General features: G+C 36.7%; 1 protein-coding gene across 1 annotated transcript in view; it reads left to right on the top strand.

Moving 5' to 3' along the window:
- The window catches only part of TTC6 (tetratricopeptide repeat domain 6), a 192,908-nt gene extending 173,044 nt beyond the window's left edge, over positions 1 to 19,864 (top strand). Inside the window, exons 27-32 of the mRNA XM_024762076.1 lie at positions 1,580 to 1,653; positions 6,910 to 7,120; positions 9,867 to 10,019; positions 10,764 to 10,934; positions 19,053 to 19,278; positions 19,728 to 19,864. Of these exons, the coding sequence (XP_024617844.1) occupies positions 1,580 to 1,653; positions 6,910 to 7,120; positions 9,867 to 10,019; positions 10,764 to 10,934; positions 19,053 to 19,278; positions 19,728 to 19,864 (972 nt within the window). The remainder of the gene's footprint in view (positions 1 to 1,579; positions 1,654 to 6,909; positions 7,121 to 9,866; positions 10,020 to 10,763; positions 10,935 to 19,052; positions 19,279 to 19,727) is intronic.
- Positions 19,865 to 22,745: the final 2,881 nt, after the last annotated feature.

Raw genomic sequence — 22,745 nt, 5'->3', positions numbered from 1 at the left:
CCTTATAACTCCCAAAATTAATGGGAATGTTTGTAATAAATCTCAGTTACACTGTAAGTTTGCCCCCATTTCAGAAAAAAAAAAAATTCTCCTACGGGAGTTATCTGGTAGCATATTTGATTAGACAATACATTTCTTATTTTCTAACAAATAATTCCATTTAGTATCAAAATATGCTGGGAATCTAAGTGGGGAGTCCATATTCTCAGATGGGTCTGTGACTAATACCCTTCTCCTCCAGTAGGATCCAGGAGTGCTCAGTTTGACTGTACTGCTCCATCTTCCACCCCCAGTATTAGCAGAAAACTTATTCTACCCCCATAAAACAGCCATCTTCCTCTCTCTAGTACAGCCAAGGAAGGTTTGTGGAAGGATGAGGGGGAGGGGAAAGGGATGGAGGAGGGGAGGGAGGAGGGAGACTGTCGTTACGGTTGGGTCCTCCCTTGTTGGGTTGAAACCAGAACTCTGACACTTGCCCTTTAAGATTGTAGAATGCCCACGTCCCAGCCTCCTGGAAATGAGAAGGGAGTCTGGAAGGGTTTCTTTTGGTCACTCCAGGGGACGATAGAGTGCTCTCTACAGTCTAGCTTGTTCAAGTGAGCTCACAACCAAAACTGCCCAAGAGGATTCTCGCTGAAGCAGTCCTCTGGGAAAAACCAGAGCCGTCTTTATTCTTTCATAGGCTTTGAACTCTTACTTTCGGAAGGTTCCTTCCCATTTTATGGCAAACATTGAAATCAGTCTCACATAATTTATGTATATATGTACGCACACAAATATGCATATATATCTCATTGCAGTTGACATGATCTTTTGATATGTAGATATTTAGATATTTTATTTATTTCAGTTTAGTGATGTTTTTATTTTGCTTCAGGTTTCAGTTGTTTATGTAGGGCTTTGAAAAGCTAAAGAGCTTCAGACACTGTGTCTCTGGTGCCACAGCGGCAGGATCTCTGGCAGACTTAGCACTTTTAGTTCTCTTAACCTCTTCCCCAGTGCCATTCATGTCCACCCCAGCTGACTGCCCTGACTTCAAATCTTGTGGTTAGCGTTTCCATTGCTCCCTCTTGGGAGGCCTCTAGGATCTCAGGATAAAATGACACATTTTCCCCTAGAAGTGTGGGTTGCAAAGGTAGCAGCTGCTTTAGTTAATATACATAGAGGCTCAGTTATGCCCTTTCCCTGGGCCTGAGTGCCTGTTTGTCCTATAGTCATAAGGTTCTCTGCAGGTAAGTTTCTATCTCTGTCTGGATAGGGTAGTCTCTGGTGGTGTTCACTGGGAAAAAACAATAAAAAGAAAGTAAACCTGATACCTCCTTATAATACCAGGCAAAATCACAGGAAAAGTGGACAGTAGCGCAAGATTCTGAGTGAGTTTTTGGTTATGGGTTTCCTCCGCTCCATCTGTTCTCGCTCTATATGTGATACTAAAAGGAAGAAATAAGGGTTTTAAGAAGATGTATATTTTAATGCTTGTGTAAATTTTATTCACGGTAGAATCAATGTTAGAAGGAAGTTTAAGAAAGCACAAAATATAATGCTGTAAAATTAACAAAAATTTGTTAAACTCTTTCAGGATTTTAAACAAGCTGCACTGATAAGCAAGACTGATGTGAGCCTTTGTCAAGCTACTGCCATGTGCTATCACAGGTATGGGGTGCAATTTATGTTGAGGTGAGAGCAAGTGAGACCATCAGATTTATAATTATAATAGAAGAATAGAAGAAACAGGAGAATATTGTAGAAGTGACAGAGTACAAAAATGGAGAGAGGCACAAAGAATCCCTGTATCAGCACTCTTCTACCTACTAATAAACTATTTTAGCCAAGTCAGCAAGTAAATACCTGCATCAGAGCATTGCGAGTATCCATCTGATTCAAGCCCATTTATTGGAAAGGACCTTGGTAATACACAGAATGAAATCATGCGTAACTTGAAATGTCTAAGAATAAAATAAAGTTATTAACTTTGTTCATAAAATGGAACTAACTTTTAAAAAGCCTGTTTCTTGGAAGAGAGGTTGATTTAGAAAAATATTATATTTCCAAGAAAATTTTACATTTAGAAAGCATTTCTAAATCTAAAAATGATTAAAATAATACCAGTAAGTATCTACAAGGTATAATAAAATCTACAAAAAATGTATTACTTAAAACATTATTACCTGTTTCTGGTATTATTGTAAAAATAAGTAAGTTATAGACGGGAGAAAAGAACAGTTATATGAGGCTATAATACAGAAGAAGGTCAGTTTAAAATTTACTCTGAGATAATATTAGAGTATAGTAGATTGATTTTGCTAACTATAATACTTACATTTCTACACATACATTTGACATTTAAAAATTAATTTCTAACACTTTGCTTTTAAAAGCATAGAAATGCAGCACATGAGTATTTTAATGTGAAATAAAGTGTATTTGGTTAAGTAATAGTTTACAGCATTATTTTTCATGAGAGAAACAATAGCAGTTAATTGGATGAGGAAATTAGGATAGTAGACTAGGCTGTGTAAATATACAATTTAGACAATAAAACATAGTTTGAATTATTTAGGAAATTGAAATTCTTTTTTTCCCCTTTTATTACATAGCTAGTACAGGTACATTTCCCTATGAGAATTAGATTTTTAAAATTTCATGAACATAGTAGTATAATAACTGAAACTTGTGAAGGCGTTTTTGGTTAAAAGGCCTAAACTGGTCTCGGACCTTTAATTTTATACAGACAGCAAAACACAGTCACACCATTGTCTATTTTAATCCAGCAACCTTTGTACAATTTATCTTTTTAAGTAATTGTCATTCTTAAAAAGAAATGGAATAACGATGACTGATGTGTTTGTTTTGGTAGGCGAGTGCAGGCCAAAAATGTCTGAGGTCATTGAATTCTCTTAAAACTAAAAATAGACACCAAAATTTTTCTCAACCTCATTCCGATGTTTTGCAACTATTAGAGTCAGTAAATTTCTCTGTGTGTCAGTTCCTGATCTCTTTTATGAAATGTAATCACTGGGTATATATGGTGGATCCTCCTTAAGCTGATACTGCTTTGCAATTCCAAACAACCACCTTTCATCATCCCGCTAGAATCTCTATTGTCCTTTAATAAAAGTAGAATTTAAATCAACAGTAAAGCTCTGATAACTCATAGTCCCAATTCCATGTGTTTTAACAGTTTTACTGAATTTAACAATGCGGAGTGTTTAGTGATTGGTTACATTTATTTCAGGAAAAATGTTTTTGCTTTTCAAGGTGAGCTATAACCTATTACTACAGCAGCATGGATTGTAAATAATGAGATTCACTATTGGCGTCTTATGGTGGAGAAAGTAAAAATTCTCCCATTTGGAAAATTTTTAAAAAGTAATAAATCTTTAAATTTTAGGGCTTTGATCTTTTGAACTCGTGGGGTTGCAGACTTTTGAAGTGTGCCTTTGTATATCTCTGGTTCTCACTCTTGTGGTTGCTAGGAGACAACATTCCTTAGGCTGAATATCCTACTTGTTGCCCAATTTGATCACTAAGGGTGTTAAGGTAGAGTTAATTTTTAGATCTCTTTGAGAAAGCTACCTTAAGATTAAAAAAAAAATGTCACAGAGGGAGAGCCTGGTGGCTCAGAGTTACATATTCTGTCCATTTTTTACTTCAGCACATTTATTTTACCATTCTTATATTTGTATAAAATATTTCTGAATCTTCGACTCTGCAAGCCACATTCTTTAGTTTTGGGAGGTATTTATGATTCATTTGTACAACTCAGTAGGGAACATCTGGTCACCTATGTGATTAATTTGGAAAATGAGGTGGGCCTTGGTGTCCGTGGCCTAGCCTGCAAGCTGAGCACACGATTCTTAGTTAACAGACACCATAATGAGAGGCATGCACCTTCCGTCAGTGATCACGTTATTTTAGATTTATACAAACAATTTTTGTTTTAGAAAAACTAATTTAATATACTTTTATATTTGTGTAATTGATGTTTAGCAATTTATGTGCCAGTGAACCTGTATCCTGATATAAGAGACACTGCCACATTTTTTCATTGTCTAACTACCATGTGATTATTTAACAGGAGCTCCAACCTGCAGGGCACTGTGTGATACACACATCTTCAGAAAAATGAAGTTGTTGTGTGTATGGAGTTTTTCTTTTTTTCCTAGTGGTGGAGGGGTTTGGGAGTCTCTGGCTTTGGCTCTCTCACCTCCTCTGGACTTGATTTTTAGTTATCATCAGCTTTGAAGAGCTTGCCAAGTAGCTTTCGGGATCCCTTTCCAGGTTTAAGGTTTAATGATTATTTACTTAGTCAGAACAGACTAGATGTTCGTTAAACATTAGTGCTGATAACTAGATATGTATAGAAAAATAGCTTCAATTCATTGCTTGTTCTTTTTCTTTTTAAATTGGTTAGACTATTCAAAGGGTGAGATTATGTTTTATAAACCATGTATCGGCATATGTACTCACAAGGATTTTAAATCTCCCTCTGCGTAAGAGGGGAGCAATGTGTATGATACAATTTGGATGTAAATATAGCAGAAGCATTTCAATGTTTTGTGGGAAAAATATGAGAGAGCTGGGGTTGCCCTGTAAACTTCAGTTTACATGGTCACCATAGGTATGCATCATAAGTAAGTAGTTCACTATCCATAGATAGAAATACTGAGCATAACAAAACCTATCAACTAAATGCATTTTTATACAGGAATACTACTGTGTAATTATTCTTGATAAAAAATTTGTTATTTATGCTAGAATTTTTCCTGTACTACAGTGAGAAAGTGGCTACAAGCATTGTGACCTCATACTCAGTGAACTTTTACTTCTCAAATAGTGCTAGTTATGAGGAAGGAGGAGGATAGTTTCATTGTAAACTACTTGAGGGAAGGGAGCCCATGTTTTCTTAGTGAGAATCCACAGAGTGAACTCAGAAGATACCAGTTGGCTTACGTATGTGAATGTTAACCTTGCCCTGTTTGTAACGTCAGAGGCCAGGCTTTCCTGGTGCTTCGCTGTTGATTCTTGGGTGATCTTCTGACACAATACTTGGTGAATGCTTTTGGGTAGTGTTTGCCAAAACATGGAGCAAATATCACGAGTAACTCCATTATTTTTCATGGTGTGCACAAGCATTAAAGAAATATTGAATCACATTATGAGCAGCTGAATTGCTTTTCAGTTTCAAAGTGAATTCTTTCTCAAACCTTCTGAATACATCAAGGAGAAGGTGTCAGCTAAGAGTTAGTCTTTAACATCTTTCCCACACTTTGTAATAGATGGTACAGCTCTCAGGTTTAGTTTTCTGCAGACCACACTATCCAACACCAATATTTATTTATTTTCATGGTTGCCTTCTGTTTATGGCATGAGATACTGATTTTGTATTTGTGGTGTTGAAATTAAGTTATTTTAAAAAATAGATTCACTTAAGTAAAAGAGTAACTTGACTTAAAGAAAAATACTAAGTAAACGATAGTGTAGGTGGAACATAGGGCAACTGTCACAGAGGAGGGGCTGAGGTTTGGGAAACAGTATTTTAAAAGATAATGCTGAGTAATATCCAAGAGATGGTAGTTTCTAGAACGGTTACCCTATGTTCCATGTATTTTACAAAGGAAAAGTTAGCAAAGTAATGATGCATCTCATAAAAATTTGAAAACTTTTTGAGAAGTAATGAAAAGAATGGAAGGAAGATAATAATCTTTATTGGGGGAGGGTCTCTGTGCTAAAGGTTTTTCACATGCTGTCATTTGATCCTTCTAACAGTTTTGAAAAATTACTATTAATTTGTATGTTTGGGCTTAGATTTGAACTCCAAGGCTTTATTCTGACTACACTGTTGAGATATCAGCTCACTGGCTCTTGTGCACCAATTTACAAGTATGTTAAAGGTGAAGAATGTGGTTAGAGATGACTGTGGGAAAGCATGGATTTTGGAGTCTGGCTCACCTGAGTTTGAGTCCCAGATATTTGCTCAGTGCAATCTTAGCATGCTATTTACTATGTGCAAACTTTTCTGAGCCATGATATTCTTTTAATCTATAAAATATAAAAAATTATAACAAGCTTACAGAAATGTTGGAAGGATTAAGTAAAATCGCATATGTAAAGCACTTAGCACAGTACCTGGTAAGTAAGCAGTTATTCAGTGTTAGTGCCTTCATTCTATTAAAAAAAATTCTAGACTCTCCATATTAATTGATATTAAAAATAATTATTAGATATGCACGTGAAGTGGAAAAGTGACTTTATATACCCATGGACATGGGAATATTCGATTCCTTCAACAGCCCTCTCCTCACCATAGGAGACTAATTAAGGAAGATAGAGAGACAGAGTTATCATTTAGTCACATATATTCACAAGTTAATAAATAAAATGCATTTTACTTCTTTTTCTCCCCTCCTCTCTTGGTGTCCAAGATGAAATGGGCTGCCTTTATAGAAGATCTGAAGTAAGAACTCCCATGTGATAAAAATTTAGCTCCTTTCATTATAAAGGACATATTAAATAAATAACAATGGATTTATTTTAATCTGATTTAAATAGTGTATTTTATAAATAATAGCATATGTCTTTCTATACTGGCCACTGATAACTGTTAAAAACAGGTTCAAGAAGGCCATTCAGATTTTTATAATTCTGAAAAAGAACTCTAGCATGTCATCCCAACATATTCTGCTATGAAAATGTCTCTTACCTCCCCTCTTTCCTTTTACCAATATCTTTAAAGAATCCATCAGGCTTCCTTAGGTCATATGGACTTACACAATTAGTTCTTATGATAATAAAAATAATAAAAATTAAGTTTTTTAAGGGTCAATGCATTTCTTTATGAAGAGGTTATATACAGGAAAGCAGTTAGATTATTCACCAGAAAGCATCAATATTTTAATTTGTTTTCAGAAATAAAGAGTTTGAAGAAGCTGTCAATTTCTTTACCTGGGCTGTGAAAATTGATCCCTGTTTTCTGGATGCTTACATCGGACGGGGAAATTCTTACATGGAATATGGACATGATGAGGCCATCAAACAAGCACAGAAGGACTTTCTGAAAGCACTGCATTTTAATCCAGTCTATACAAAAGCCAGAATTTGTTTAGGCTACAATTTGCAGGTAATATTGTATAACAACATTTTACCACGGAAGCACCTTTTGGGCAAGAAAAAGAATATATCTGGCCTGTTAGTGGTGATGGGGATACATGATATTTCTTTGGCTATGAACATTTTACCTTTCTTTTCTTATTCGTATTCAGAGCAGCAGTGAGAAGCAGGGGTTTGATGAGTTACAGGCAGCCTGCCTGGAGAGCATACCCAGGGACCTGGTGTGATAGTGAGATGAGGATCTTCTGAACTTGAGTTTCCTTAACGCCTGCACCCCTTTCTACCTCACCCCCTTATACCTACCACACTTATAGACAACTTTTAAACTTGCCTGATGAGTTTCACATATAAGAACCTGGCTAAAATTTGTTTCACTAGCTTATACCTGGGCTCCATAGGTTTTGGCCTATTAAATTAGTGAAAAGCTAAAGGGAATAAACAATGTATGATCTATGCGATGGATCAGACAACCACTGCATAGAGATTTCTGAATTCAGGTCATCTTCCAAATGGCAGTGAATTAGAACATACCGGAAGGCAAGAGACCAGGCATTTGTCCTTCCAGCAAGTTGGAAGGGTGTTGCTCTGTTGTGTTGTCACACAGGTCTCTGAGTGATTTCTGGGACACTCTGACCTGACCCATGCACTCACCGAGCTATGTGCACTAACAAAAGATGTAGTGGTATTCGTGGAATAAAGTGCTAGATGTGTTATATTTTCCATGAAAAGGAAAGGAATAATCTTTTTATCCCTTTTAATATTAAAAAATTTAAACAGTGGTCCAAAGTATGTTTAAATTATGGTAATTTGCAGAAATTCCTATTAATAATCTGTCATTAAAGTTGATTTTTTTTCATTTAGAAGTAAGTGAATTTGGCTGACCTAAGATTAATAATATTGGAGGTGGTTGTGGGTTTGGTTATAGTGAGGTATGCCCAAGAACTGATTAATAAGGGAAGTAAGATTGCCTTATGAGTGTTAAACATAAAATTAGCCATTATTTGATCACAGTAGAAATTTGCAAAGTCAATTTAGAGACAGGGTGACTCCTAAAACAGCTAGAACTTACTGTAATCAAAAGAAATGTGTTAACAGCATCATTCATTGCCTTCAACAAGGATTTACTGAGCACCTAGTATAGGACAGGAACTGATCTAGGCCTAGTGATACAGCAGTGCCCAAAATACGCTGGTTCTTCTTGTAGAGTTTACTACCTACTGGAGAGATAAGCACCAAGCAGTCTTATTAATAATTATTTAATTCTATTCAGGATAAGTGCAACAAAGAAAAAGGATGGGTTTTAGGACAACTTATAACCAGGGAACCTAGCTTCATTTTAGGGGTGAGGGAAGGCTTTTTGAGAAATTAACATTTAAACCGAGGTGTAAAAGACTAGAATTAGGACTAGGAGTTAGGGCTTAGAACACTGTGTTCCAGAGAGAGGGAACAGCCCATTATAAAGTCTTGTGAGAAAGAGACAGAGGGCTCAAGGGGATGGAATGTTATGGACAAGGGGAGAGTGGTATGGGATGCGACTGAATTGAGTAATGACTGGAGGTGAAGGTCTTTTTAACTGGTCCAGGTCAGTGAAAAATGTGAATGTCACTCACCAGAGCAGTGACATCAGATTTGTGTTTTATGAAGATTTCACTGATATATATCAACCTGAAGGAGGATTGAAAAACACATTAGTGTGAGGAAGACTTGAATCAGGAAAGGAAGGACTGAAAAAGGAGAGTTAGAGAGGCCCATCAAATCCTGTTCGGGGGAAGAGTGACCATTTCTTGGACAAATATGAAACAGATTCCCCTACTATGTGCCTACCACTAGAGTTATGGAAGTGAGCAAAACAATTGTTGTCAGAACAGACAAGTTCAATTCCTTGTTCAATTCGATGTTGGTTTCCACATAATTTACTGTGAGGGAGAAGCTTTACTGGTTAAAGAACAATGTCTAGTTAACTTATGAGTTATATTTCGTGTTCATTTTATGCAAGAGTCACTGGGCTTGCTTGGTTTATGTGAGAGTCCGCTTCTGAGGCTCTGGCAAGTTGGGATTTTGAACCCACAGGAATAAAGGACAGTCCCCGGACTGTGCTGAATTTATCAACTCACTGCCTTCCTGTGATGAGGTATTTAGTTGCCAAATGGCCTTCTCTAGGAAATACTCTGATATCATTCTGTTAACAGTGTCCTCTCCTAACCTTCTTTCTTTTTTTCCAGTTGGCGCTAAGGTTGGTGTAAACACCTGCTTGGTAGATTTGCATGCAGTTTTCATGGAATGTGTGATGCTGGTACAATTTATCAAATAGGCTTTATACCATCAGTTTATTCATTTACTTATTCAACACATATTTATTTTATTATGTATAGTATGTATAACTGGAGATTCAATGCCAAGCAAATAGACAATTCCTGCCTGTGTGTGCAGAGCTCAGTGTAAAATTTGTGGTGATTGTCAGAAGCATTGGTGTTTCCCGTCGTGGTGAAGATTTTATGTTGTTCAAGACTGGTATAAGAGATGGCTCTGACAATTAGATTTATTTCAGTTAATTAAAATTTCAGCATAAATGCTCAGAGGTAATCAGTCAATTGAATGCACTCACAGTATTGCCTACTTCCTTGTTTAAAATATCTTAGATTAAGCACAATATAAATATACCCTTACTAAAGTCTTTATTTGATTAAGTTAGAATCATAAACATTTGTCATGATATGGACAATTTCCTACTTGGTGTAAACGGAAAATTATTTTAGGCCCAAGGAAAATTCCAGAAAGCTTGGAACCACTTTACCATTGCCATAGAAGTTGATCCGAAGAGCTACCTAGCCTATGAAGGAAGAGCTGTGGTCTCTCTTCAGATGGGTGATAATTTTGCTGCAATTCAGGATATAAATGCTGCCATAAAGGTAAAAATCCACTCAGATTATATTATCATTAGCATTAAATTAACATCATCAGTGAGTAAGATCAAATAAGTTCTCTGTTGCTTTCTAAAAGTGACTTGTAAAGAAAATAATATTTGTATTTTTTCCCCAGGAGATTCCTAAAGAGTTATTATAGCTTACTAGTTTTATAACCTAATGCATTTAAAAAATTTAAAAACAAATCCCTAATAAATGTTGATTCCTCTCAGTAAATGCAAATTTATAGTTTCATGATACATCAGTATTATTGTGTAATAAAAAATGAATGCAAAAAATAAAATAACGTTCTGGGTTTCAAGGAACTAAAGAAAGAATAGTGTAAATCCCCAGCTTCTTCTGTAGCGAAATGGCAAATAAAAAATGCAGTGACAGAAAATTTGCCTTTTTTCTTCTAGATTTTGGATTCTTTTTTTGTAAATTTAGGTAGATGTTGTAATCTTTAACAGAGCTAAACAGATGAGCGTTTTCCCCCTTACATCTATTCTTTGCAAAGGAACTGAGTAGAGCACTAAGATTATTTGTTTTATTGCAACCAAATAAAGTGTTGACACTGAACCAACTTCATTCGGAGTTGTCTCTCAAAATATTTGCTCTAATGGGGTTTCACCTGCCCTGTAAAATTACTAGTTTCCCACAAAGAGATTTCATAACGTCCATTTTTGCAGACATGAAATTGGAGATAAGTACTATTCCCAGATGCTAAATACTCATACTATTATATTGCAGATCAATACTAGAGCAGAATTCTTAACAAATCGTGGTGTGATTCATGAGTTTATGGGTCAACAACAGAATGCAATGAGAGACTATCAAGCAGCAATTTCTCTAAACCCCACGTACTCGCTGGCTTACTTTAATGCAGGAAATATCTATTTTCACCACAGACAGTTTTCCCAGGTAATGTGAGTTTTCATTAACATTTTCTTTTTGACCGTAAATGCTTTCTCTGCTACATATAGTTTCAAAATGCAATCCTTATATGTCAGGCTAATTTATTCATTAGCTCTTTGAAAATTTTTTTCTCTTTCATAAAAATGTTTATAATTATTTATTAAATGTTTACACCTCTATGGATTTTTTCTCCTCTTTATCATCAGCCACTCAGCACTTGTCCAGTAAACATTGTTTTGGACTTCTCTGAGTGCCGGCAGTCGCCTTGCTATCCATTGTCACCAGCTTCCAGCCTGGAATCCTCTGCTCTTTGCCCCCACTTAGCCAAATGTCAGACTTCCTTCCAGACTCTCTTTCGTGATGTGATTATCTAACTCGTCTTAATTTCTACCTTTGCTAAGTTTCAGTCACATGAGCACTTGACTGGAGTAAGGAGATATGTCTGTTAGTTCTGGTTTTCATGACAACTTAATCTTTTTGGACCTTAATTCAGAATGGCTGAAATGAAAGTGTTGGGCTATTAGGTGATATTTTTTATATTTTGAATTTATTTTATTTGAACTGTAATGCATTGCATGACTCAAATGCTATTTTTTGTTTTTTTTAAATCTATATTCACTCTTTTGTTCATCTTCAATTTTATTTTGTTCTTTGTCTATCTTTCTGAGTCAGAAGCTTAATCCATTTATTGTCACCCTTTCATTTATATTGTGATAAATTGTTAAGGTTATGCTTTTTCCCCAGGTACTGTTTTCAGCAGTATCCCCTGTATTTTGCTCTTTAATGTTTTTATTTTTGTTTTCCCAAAACATTGCACTTGAAATTTTGTTTCTCCTTTGACTAAAGAATAAATTAATAGGGCACTTAAAATGTTCAAGAGGAAGGGCTTTTATATTTTCTAATATTGGAGTATAATTAGTCTATATCCATACTTTTTTTTTTTTAATTTGGTTTATCTTGGACAGAGAAAGGTTTATTCAAGTATCCTATAATTAGTGTGGCCCTAGATAGTTTTCTTTACATCTCTTGTAATGTCTGCTTTATGAAAATTGCTGCTATTTCATGTATAGATGTTCATACATATTACATATGCATTGTGTTGTGAATTGTAGTCTTCAGCATTACAAATGCTCTTCTTTGTTTCTCTTTGGAATAAATTCTCCTTTATCTGATGTGAAGATCCTGACCTCTGATTTCATTTGGTTTGCTTTTGCCTGATAGTCCTTTGTCCTTCCTTTTCAGTGTTTAGAATCTTTTGTTTTAGCTGTGTCTCTTTTATACAGCATAGAGCTGGATTTTGGTTTAGATGACAATTTGAAAATATTTATCTTTTAATAGGTGGGTTATATCCCATTGACATTTTGGCACGGTCAATATGTTTGGTCTTAGTTCTGTTATTTTATATCATATTTTCTGTTTACATGTATTTAAAATATTTTATTCTGTGGTCTGTTTTATTTTAAAATTTCAGAGTTTTTCTAATATTTAGGAAGGTTTACAGTTTGCTTTAGTGATGACCTTTATGAAAACACCCTTGTACCCTTACTTCCTTATTTCTTTAGTTCTCTTCTATGAAGAACAATAAAATGACCCTTTAATCTCTTCCTCCCTTATTTCTCCCTCTCATCTATTAGTCAATTTTAGTTAGTATTATGCTCTTTTGAAAAATGTTTATATTTATATCCTTAAATATGCTTGAGCTTGTTCTGTCAGCTTGTCATGTCAGCTTGCTTTCCACTCTCTGTATTCTTCCGTTTTATTGTGTTTCGTCATTCCTACACTGCCAGAGGATTTAATATTTGCATATACTATTTTGTTACCTTTATTTCACGTTTAGTCTTAGTTCTTCAGTTAAATATATTTAATTCTCATCACCAGGCTTTTTGCCAAAGTTACCCTCCTAACCAATCATTTCTTTGTGGTCTGAAATTAGTCTTCTAGTAGAGTCCTGAGAAAGGGTTCATGAGAACAATATTCCTTGAATTGTTTCACGTTCACAGCTGTTAGCCTGCAGCCTTTATATCTTATGACAGCATGTCTGGGTTTAGAGTCCTTGACTCATTTTTTCTTTCCTTGAGTGTTTTGTAAGTGCTGTTTCACTATTTTTTTGGTGTTGCATATGTTGGTGTCAAAAGCCTGATGCAAACCTGATTTTAGTTATTGGTGACTTCTTTTTGTCAGGATAACCAAAGTTTTTATTTTTTTTAAGTGAAAAGTTTTTTGTTTTGGTTTGGTTTTTTTTGCAGTACGTGGGCCTCTCATTGTTGTGGCCTCTCTCGTTGTGGAGCGCAGGCTCCAGACGCGCAGGCTCAGCGGCCATGGCTCACGGGCCCAGCTGCTCCGTGGCATGTGGGATCTTCCCGGACCGGGGCACGAACCCGTGTCCCCTGCATCGGCAGGCGGACTCTCAACCACTGCACCACCAGGGAAGCCCATAAGTGAAAAGTTTTTTTACTTAAAAGTATGTGTTAGAGTTAAGCTTTTGGGGTCAAAGTTATCAAGTACAGAGTGTGCATTTTCAATATGTAGATTTCAGAAAATCTTTGTTGAATTCAGTGTAAATATTTTTCTCTATTTCATTGTTTTGATTTTCTTCATTGGGGATGAATACCAATGATTATAAATAGGACGTCTTTTGACTCCTATATGCCAATTATTTTTTTCAAATGTTTATCTTTTAATGTCTGTTTCATTTTCTTTTGCATCCCCTGAATTTTTACTGTGTTTTCTATTATTCCCTTGTTTACCTTATGATCCAGGTTTCTTTAAAACTTTTTTTTTTAGTTCTGTCCCATTTCCGTGACATATCTTCCTGGCCAGGAAGATCCTTTTTCTAAGATCCTTTATTATTTATTTATTTATTTCTTAAATGCAGTTTCTTCCTTAACAATTTTTTCTAGTTTATTTTATAATGTTACATTATAATTTTTATCTACATTGTAGGAATACATTTTTTCTGGGCAGTTTTTATGATCTTTCCAAAAATTAAGCTCTTACTTTTTTATCTTTGTTTTTTACAATGAAGGCATGCAAATTACTTTTCTGTTCCTTATATTTGAATGGGATAATTTTTTTTTTTTCCTGGACTAATAGCAGATTTTCTTGTGAGAGATACGGTGATAGGCCATGGTAACTTTCCAAGTTGAGCTACCACTGATGCTATTGCACAGGACTTTACAGTATGTCCTTTCTAGCCTAGCCTGGTTTGGGAAGGCTTCTACCACAGGCTCTGTGTTTCTCAGAACTTTTCACAGTCGTTGCTTCTAAGATAGCATTCTCATTTTAAAAAGTTGTTTTTATTGCTTGCATTTTCTGAGATCTGTAACCTCTGTATTCTCCTCTAACACCCGATACTGTCACCATACCCCTTAAAAATGATCTTTGGGGCACCTTTATCTACCGAGAGGCTAAAGTCCTTGTCTGTATTTTGCTGGAAAAGCTGAGAAGATATTTCCTGATTCCACTTAGTTCTTCATTCTTTCAATCTCCTTATATTTATAATGTACCTGCCATGTGCTAGGAATTAAGACCCTGAGGATACAGAGCTAAACAAGATAAGGAAGACTTCTTTTATGATGTAGCTTACATTTTATTGGAGGAAGAAATAGAAAATAAACAATATTAGTAGTGATAAATATCTAATACCATCTTATTTAAGCATCTTTATATCAGTACTAACATACAGTGTGGGACTATATGAGATTACCTGGGTGGATAGAATAGATGGAGAGAAGGGGTTTAAGGAGCAAGCCCTGGGGCAATACCAGTGTTTGGAAGTGAAGTAGAGAGGAGACTCCAGAGTGTAGACCGAGTGGGGAGTATCCAGTCAGGATGTTGGGAAGGAAAGCAGGAGAGCATGATATCACCTCAAGAATAAAGTACTTTAAGAAGGGAAATGTGTCCTGTGTCAAATGCTGCTGAGAAGTCAAGGAAGGGGAGGATGGAGAAAATCATTGATGACTTTGGCAAGAACATTGTTGGAGTCTCAATGGCATCAGAGCCTTGAGCGGAAAGGGTTGTGGAGAAAATGTGAGGTGAAGAATTAGAGACAGTTCAACGAGTTGAAAACTTCTTCTGTGAAGAGAAGTAGTGAAATGGGGGTGGTGGCTAGAGTGGAGTAAGGTGTTCGTATTTTTAATTTTTTAAAATATGAGGGATGCTGATTCATGCTCCTGTGTTAATGAAAGGATCTAGTAGAAAGGGAGAAATTGTTGGTGCAGGGGAAAGTGGCAGGGATAATTAGGATCAAAATCTTTGAGGATTTGTTGGGGCTAAAGTTTGGAAGTTCCAGGGGTGGCCTTTGAAGGGAGCAGGACACACTATCCATTATGTTATGAGGAAAGGCAGAGAGTTGGGGCACAGCTGGCTGTAGCTAGGTAGATTTTGATAGTAGGTATTTCTCTTAAATGATTACATTTTTTTCCATGGAATATGAGTACCAGTTACCAGTTAAGAGTGAGGATGGACATGTATAAAGGGGGAGAGTATGGCTAGGAGTTTTGAAGAGAAAATGTGAAATAATTATTTTAGAGAGTGGTAGGGTGAATGTTCTAGGGAAGTATAGTAGAACCACCAGACAACGTCAAGTTCTCATTTGAGGTTGTGATTAAATTTAAAGTGAGATCTTGACTCCATACTGCTTTGTATATAATTATTTCTATACAGATTCAGTATGGCTTTCTGTCACTCCACACTTGTTTCTGTGTGTTAGTCTCTTATCTCCTCATTCCAGTTAAGCTCTTTAATGCCAGGAATCACACTGCTTTCTCTTCTCTCCATATTTCCTTACTCAGAAAGTCCATCTATACCCATGGCTTATACTACATGTCAGCCTCCACCTTTCTTCTGAGCTCCTAACCCATATTTATCACCAGTTGCTAAAACTGGATGTTTTACAAGTGCATGAGAGCCAAAACTGAATTAATCTCTCTATCCTCTACGCCCCGTCCAGCTCTTCTTCGTATAACCCTGTCTCATTTCAAGATGTCATTCCATGGAGTCACCTGAGTAAAAATATTAGCATCAGTTGTAACTTTCTCTTCCTCAACTTCTTCATCTAATCAGTCATCTAATCCTGTCAAATTTCCTTCTTAGTTTTTTTCTCAGATATGCCCTTTCCATTCTATTTCTACTGCCATTGCCTTAGTTTAGCTGTTTCCCAAGGTAGATCAGTTAGCTTGCTGACCCCTGTGATGAGGCTGGTTGACCTCACTGGTGAAGCTAGCTGCTGGGACAGAGAATTATCAAAGGTATTATTATATAAGGCATGAATGAGATTGTCATAGCTCAGACCTCAGACAGCTGGGAGGCTAATGTTTTCCTAGGCTGACAGGCCAGGGTCAGTTGCCTTAAACTTCCTCAAGCTCAGACCACACTCTGACTGGGTCTTGGCAATGTTTCTCTGCATTGTAGAGTTAGTTAACGAGCATTAGACAAACACAGTGCCCAGGGCAATTTTCTGTTTCTATCAGTGTTTAAGGTCCACATGAGAGGGAGACCCCCACATTTAAACTTATTTGTCCTTAATCACTCTATGGACATCATGTATAAAACTATTTGGTTAGATCTAAAGTGTAGTTTGATCTTTGATATTTTTTTTTTTTTTAAGTATGGCTCTTGCTCCCCCAAGCTGGGGACACATCAGCTGGGCAAATATTTGATCTAAAATGTATTCCGCTCTCTGTCTTGATATACTGGATACTCGGGCTTTGCAGTATGTGCTCCCTTCAGAGACAAGCAGACTTTGAGAGTAGTTATTCAGCTATTTTGGTATGCTCTATGCTTCTTTGTGGAGCAAATTCTTCTATTTCCTGTCCATCCTCCCCCTCCCGCTTTGTTTCTGATGTATGGAAAGAAGATTTAGCGCCAGGAGGAAGGGTCCCTCAACAGACCAGATAGTCTCTAAAGGGTTAAAACATGTGTGTGTTCTGGCTTCTTTTATGGTTGGTTAGTGACCTAATGGTTTTAAACCACAATTGGGTGAGCTACATGCATGTGTCATGAATTATAGGTGACTTAAAAAATACCTGGATCTGCTTCCTAATTACTTACAGATATGAGGGCATTAGGCCAATTGTTAAATCAAGGCCATCTATTGTGGCAGGCATCTTTGGCCTCTAACTACTTCATAGTTAATGCTCCTGTTCTTCAAGTAACCTCATTAAATTTATAGGCTTTCATTATCTAAGTAGTATGTTTTCAAAGCTATAATAGAAAGTTACATTGTTTAGAGTTAACCATACTATTGTGTTTTACTAAGTTTATTTATTTTAGCTGAGGTAGGCATTTGCTCCTACCTGATTGCAAGTCATGCTTTTGTGATGTAGAATTGTGTAGCCTTTATTGATCATTTGCTGGTGAATTAAAATGAAACAAATTAATTTTTGAAGGAAATCTTGGCTCTGCTTTGAGTCATTCCCTTGCCTCATTTATAATGACTGTGAGTCCAGCCTCCTGTTCAGGAGTGAATTCTCTTTAATTTAAGCTCTTCACAGAGGGATGTCAATTCTGCTGCCATCTTAAGGGATCCTTAAATTGCACTTAACTACAGCATAGAATAGCTCCCATTCTGGGATGAGATGGGTCACACAATCTTGATCTAATTGCTTCTCAAAAGTCTCAGGCAGTAAAATTCATGGAGCATTACCTGAGGGCTATGACATCTCTCGATTTGTAGACGCTGGCAAAAAAAATGATGTATCAATAATAATTGACTGAGTCCTTACTATAATCTGCATATCATTCTCAGTACTTTACCTGTCAGCTCACTTAATCCTCATAGCAGCACTGAAAGTAGGGTTCAATTTGTTGCCTCCATTTTATAGACAAGAAAAATCGAGTCAGAGTGATTTAGTTACTCACCAAAGGACATAGAGCTAATAAGTGGTAGAGCCAGGATTTGAACCTAGAAATCTGGCCCCATGGTCTGGGCTCCTGGCCACCATGCTCTCAATGTTTCACTTCACCCACAATGGAAGTGAACTGAGGACACATCCCTGAGAAATATAGAGAAAAATAGTTCCATGAAGAAGACTGGTAGAAAATGATCAGAGAGGTAGGGGAAAAACTAGGGAGACACCCTGTCTCAAGGACAGAGAGAGTTTTAAGAGGGAAGGAGAGACCAAGAGCATCCGTGCCACAGAAATGCCATGGAAAGAAAGGACTAGAAAATGCCTACTGGGCTTGATGACATCTTCAGCCTTAGCAAGAGCAGACCTCATGGGCTAGGGGGAGGTAGATAGAACCCAGACTGTGCTGTACTGGGGAAAAGTCAAGTGGTAAGGAATTGGAGACAACAAGCCATATTGTTAAAAACAACTTTTCCTTTAGGGAAGTTTTAAAGTAGGAGGCACATTTTCCATCCATCATAGAGTTAGCGATGAGATTCCTACCTTGAGTAATAGGGTGTCTAATCGGCATCTCAAGCTATGTGTGATGAAGGACCAGTTTTTAAAATTTTTCTAACTTACTGTTGATCAAGACCCCAACACCAGTCGATGGACCACAATTTGGAGGGTCCCTTCCAGCTTGATGATGAGTTGTGAATCATCTAGAGTTTTTGATCATCTTGACAAGCTGATTTTAATCTTCTGTCTTCCTTCCTTCATAGCTTTTCATAGTATAACGGAGTTTTTAATCTCTTTTGGTAAGGTTTAGAACTTTATTTTCAAAATTCACTTCTCTCTTTAGTCCTTACTCTGCTTTTATATGAAAAATGTTAATTTTCGAACTTACATTTATCCTCCTGTGTGACCTTCTTTTCTAACTTATATTTTACTTTTTTCTAGTGCTGTACAGGGATGTGAGATTTGTGTGTAGTGGGGGAGGGGGAGGTGGTAGTGGAACATTTCACCTCAGCAGAGAGTATTTTATCTCTGACACTGTCTAAAACTGCTGACACATGGTGATAACAAAAAGCAGACCAACTATTGGTTGGTTTTATTATCGTCTTTTACATTCTCTACAGATGCTGGCACCTCCTTATCATCTGTATCTGGGATGAAATGCTTCCACTATCTCCTCAGTGTGCCACTGGCCTTAGTTTTATATTAAAAGTGTTTCAAGTTGCTGTATAGCTGCCAATTAAAATATATTCAGATTATCATTATCTTCACATTTTTATAGGCTATTGACTACTTCTCAAAGGCTTTAAAGTTTGATCCAGAAAATGAATGTGCTACCATGAATCGAGCTATTGCAAATACAGTATTAAAGAGATATGAAGAAGCAAAAGAAGACTTTGCACATGTAGTTGAAAGCTGTCCATTTTGGGCTGCAGTATATTTTAACAGAGCATACTTCTACTGTTGTTTAAAGCAATATGAACTAGCTGAAGAAGACCTAAGTAAAGGTATATTTTTTTGTAATTTTTTGATTAATATTATAATGGTTGATTTGTTTGTTTTTGATGACAAAAGAAGAAAATCATCAAGTCTATTTGCCTAGATAAACTAACATTAGAATTAATGGTTTTATATATCATATCTTTAATGTAATCAGTATGGATTCCTTTATGTAATAACTTACAGCATTGGTAAGCTAAGACATAGAAAATTATTAGGGAAACCATACATAAACATTGCCAGCCTTTCAAAAAAGACATTGTACTGTGTTTTCCCAGGTTAATTTTCTTAGAAAGATTCAATGTTTTAAATTTAACTAAATAATTAGGTACATATGAGGAAAAATTTTTTCAAATAGATAATACTAAAGTTCTTATATTATAAATTTTTTATTTAAAAAAGTGAAGCTTTTTGAGTGCTAGCATAAAACATATCTTGAAATTTTTTTCTTTTACAGCTCTGTCTTTGAAACCTAATGATGCTCTAGTATATAATCTTAGAGCAGAAGTTCGTGGTAAAATAGGTCTGATTGATGAAGCTGTGGCTGACTATAACCAAGCACTTTATCTTCAAGAACATGCCTCAGTGGTATGACTACATAGACCATGGATTCTGTAGTAGTTTACACAGCTGTTCTTCCATAAATTGAAAAGTATTTGTTGCTTTAAAAAAAGTTTGCACTATCTTCATTGTTTTGTGCTTTATGTTTAGTCTTTTATATAATTCTTTAATGCATTTTAGCAACACCTTTTTGTTATATATTAATTATAAAACTTTCAGATCATTTTCTGCAGATTTGGAACAACTCAATAATTCAATTTCTTCACAAGGTGTAGAATTTAAATGAGAATGTTTCTCAAGGGACATACTAACACAAAATATTTTCTTTAAAGTAAAATAATTCCTTTTAAAATAATACTGTGTGATTTTAGAAAATGTCTCATTGACATTTTCATCAATACCTAAATGTAATCAACAGTATCCAGATCAAAAAAAATAGAGAGCTGATGACTATAAAGAAATTGAAGTCAAGCACATATCCTCTCTCCTCCTTTGAACAATATCTACACAGGTCTGTATTCTTCCCACTACTCATGTTTTTCCAACGTTCCTCTTTTTCATTCTTCCCGCTACTCATGTTTTTCCAACGTTCCTCTTTTTCATGTTGCCTCCCTTCCAGAACAGCACCTATAAAGATTTGGAGCGTCTGCTTTCCTTGACATGCCTCTGCCTCTTTAATGCATATGTCATACAAGAATATAAAAAATCTGCATACACTTATAATTAGTGCATCATAGAACTTGACAAGTAGAAATACATTAAAACAGCTAAAATTTCTTTTTTTTTAACATCTTTATTGGAGTATAATTGCTTTACAATGGTGTGTTAGTTTCTGCTTTATAACAAAGTGAATCAGCTATACATATACATATATCCTCATATCTCCTCCCTCTTGCGTCTCCCTCCCACCCTCCCTATCCCACCCCTCTAGGTGGTCACAAAGCATGGAGCTGATCTCCCTGTGCTATGTCGCTGCTTCCCACTAGCTATCTATTTTACATTTGGTAGTGTATATATGTCCATGCCACTCTCTCACTTCGTCCCAGCTTACCCTTCCCCCTCCCCGTGTCCTCAAGTCCATTTTCTACGTCTGCGTCTTTATTCCTGTCCTGCCCCTAGGTTCTTCAGAACCACTTTTTTTTTTTTTAGATTCTATATATATATGTCAGCATGCGTATTTGTTTTTCTCTTTCTGACTTACTTCACTCTGTATGACAGACTCTAGGTCCATCCACCTCACTACAAATAACTCAGTTTCCTTTCTTTTTATGGCTGAGTAATATTCCATTCTGTATATGTGCCACATCTTCTTTATCCATTCATCTGTCGATGGACACTTAGGTTGCTTCCATGTCCTGGCTATTGTAAATAGAGCTGCAATGAACATTGTGGTACTTGACTCTTTTTGAATTATGGTTTTCTAAGGGTATATGCCCAGTAGTGGGATTGCTGGGTCGTATGGTAAAAATTCTTAATAGGGTATCTCTTTGGTGAACCGGAGAACCCCTTTCCTTTATCTCACTGATAGTAGCAAGGCTTCCTGGCTTGTAAACTCATTTAGATTTGCTTCACTCAGTTTATTTTCCTTCTTCGTTTCATTCTTCCAGTACATCTCCAGCTCCTCAGAGACGTGTGTTCACTGAGATGAGGCATTGTGGAAAAAAATACCCCTATCTACTCAGTTTCCTTTGTTTTCAGTTTGATGTACCAGATTTTCACAATACAATGCTGATTTTTATTCGTAAGCCAATGTGAGGATTCTTCACAGTCTTTCAGGATAGTTTTCTTAGCATGATATGTGGGTCCATGTGAGGACTGTGTAGTGCCTAGTAAGTTATTTCAGTTGGTGATTCAGACACCTTTAATGCGCCTCTTCAGATCCTCTCATTCTCACTCGTCTCCAGAACCTTTAGTCCCAGCCCGGCCACAGATGAGATTCAGGCCAACCTCATGCACCCACAGACAGACCCTCATCTTGTGCCCCAGCCACACATCTCTCACCTACAGCGCTGGGCATCTCTTTTAAAGCTGAGATGTCACCTGCTGCGGTAGTGCTCAGCCATGTGCCTGGCACATGTGCAGGGGACCCAAGTCCCTGTCAAATGAACTTTTGATGATGAGAGAAAGGAACTAGTAGATAGGCTCTTTTCCATCTCTTGGTGGAGTGTCCTGAGGCACTTGGTTTGTACAGCCTCCTGGAGGATGGTCCTTGGAGATTAAGCAATCAGTTCACACGTACTAGCGGCCAGCTTCGAGATGTATCTTGTGCTGGTGCTTTTGGCTTTTGGCTTCCCTGCTTTGCTTCCTTTTGTTACTGCTCCTGCTTTTTTGGGTTTGCACTTCTTGAAAAAGTCATTGCCCAGAAACATTTTCCTCTGGCTCTGCTTTCTGGGACAACCCATGCTAAGACAATTAGTAATTTAATATTTTTTTCCTGATTACATACAAATACTTATAACAAGAGGCAGGAATGATACAAACCAAGGGCCATGATAGCGTAATGGAGCAAATCATATCTAACATGCCAAAATGCTACGTGGTGACCCCGGGTCCGCATCCCCTGGGTACCCACAGTTTCTGTCTGTACTGACCCCCAACCTCTTGCAAGAACCTACAACTTTCCACCTGAGGCCCTTTTCTTGGTCCACACATAGGCTAAGCCAGACCAGGCAAGGTATAGTGTTCTCTGCCTCACATTCATTGTCTCTACTTCTTTACCCATGTCTTGTAAGGTAGCAGGTGTCATTAGATGAGGAAACTGAGGCTCAGAAGGGTCCAGTTATATGATCAGTGTCACACAGCTTTTAAATGGTGGAACTGAAAGCCAACCTCTATTCTAGTTTAAAAGCCTCTGCTCCTTTTCACCTAAAGAGAAATAAAACAAGATGAACTCATAGTCTATTAAATAACCTTT

The sequence above is a fragment of the Neophocaena asiaeorientalis genome, unplaced genomic scaffold (assembly GCF_003031525.2).
Source record: "Neophocaena asiaeorientalis asiaeorientalis breed wild unplaced genomic scaffold, Neophocaena_asiaeorientalis_V1.1 scaffold190, whole genome shotgun sequence".
NCBI lineage: Eukaryota > Metazoa > Chordata > Mammalia > Artiodactyla > Phocoenidae > Neophocaena > Neophocaena asiaeorientalis.
This window is presented reverse-complemented; position numbering and strand designations above follow the sequence as displayed.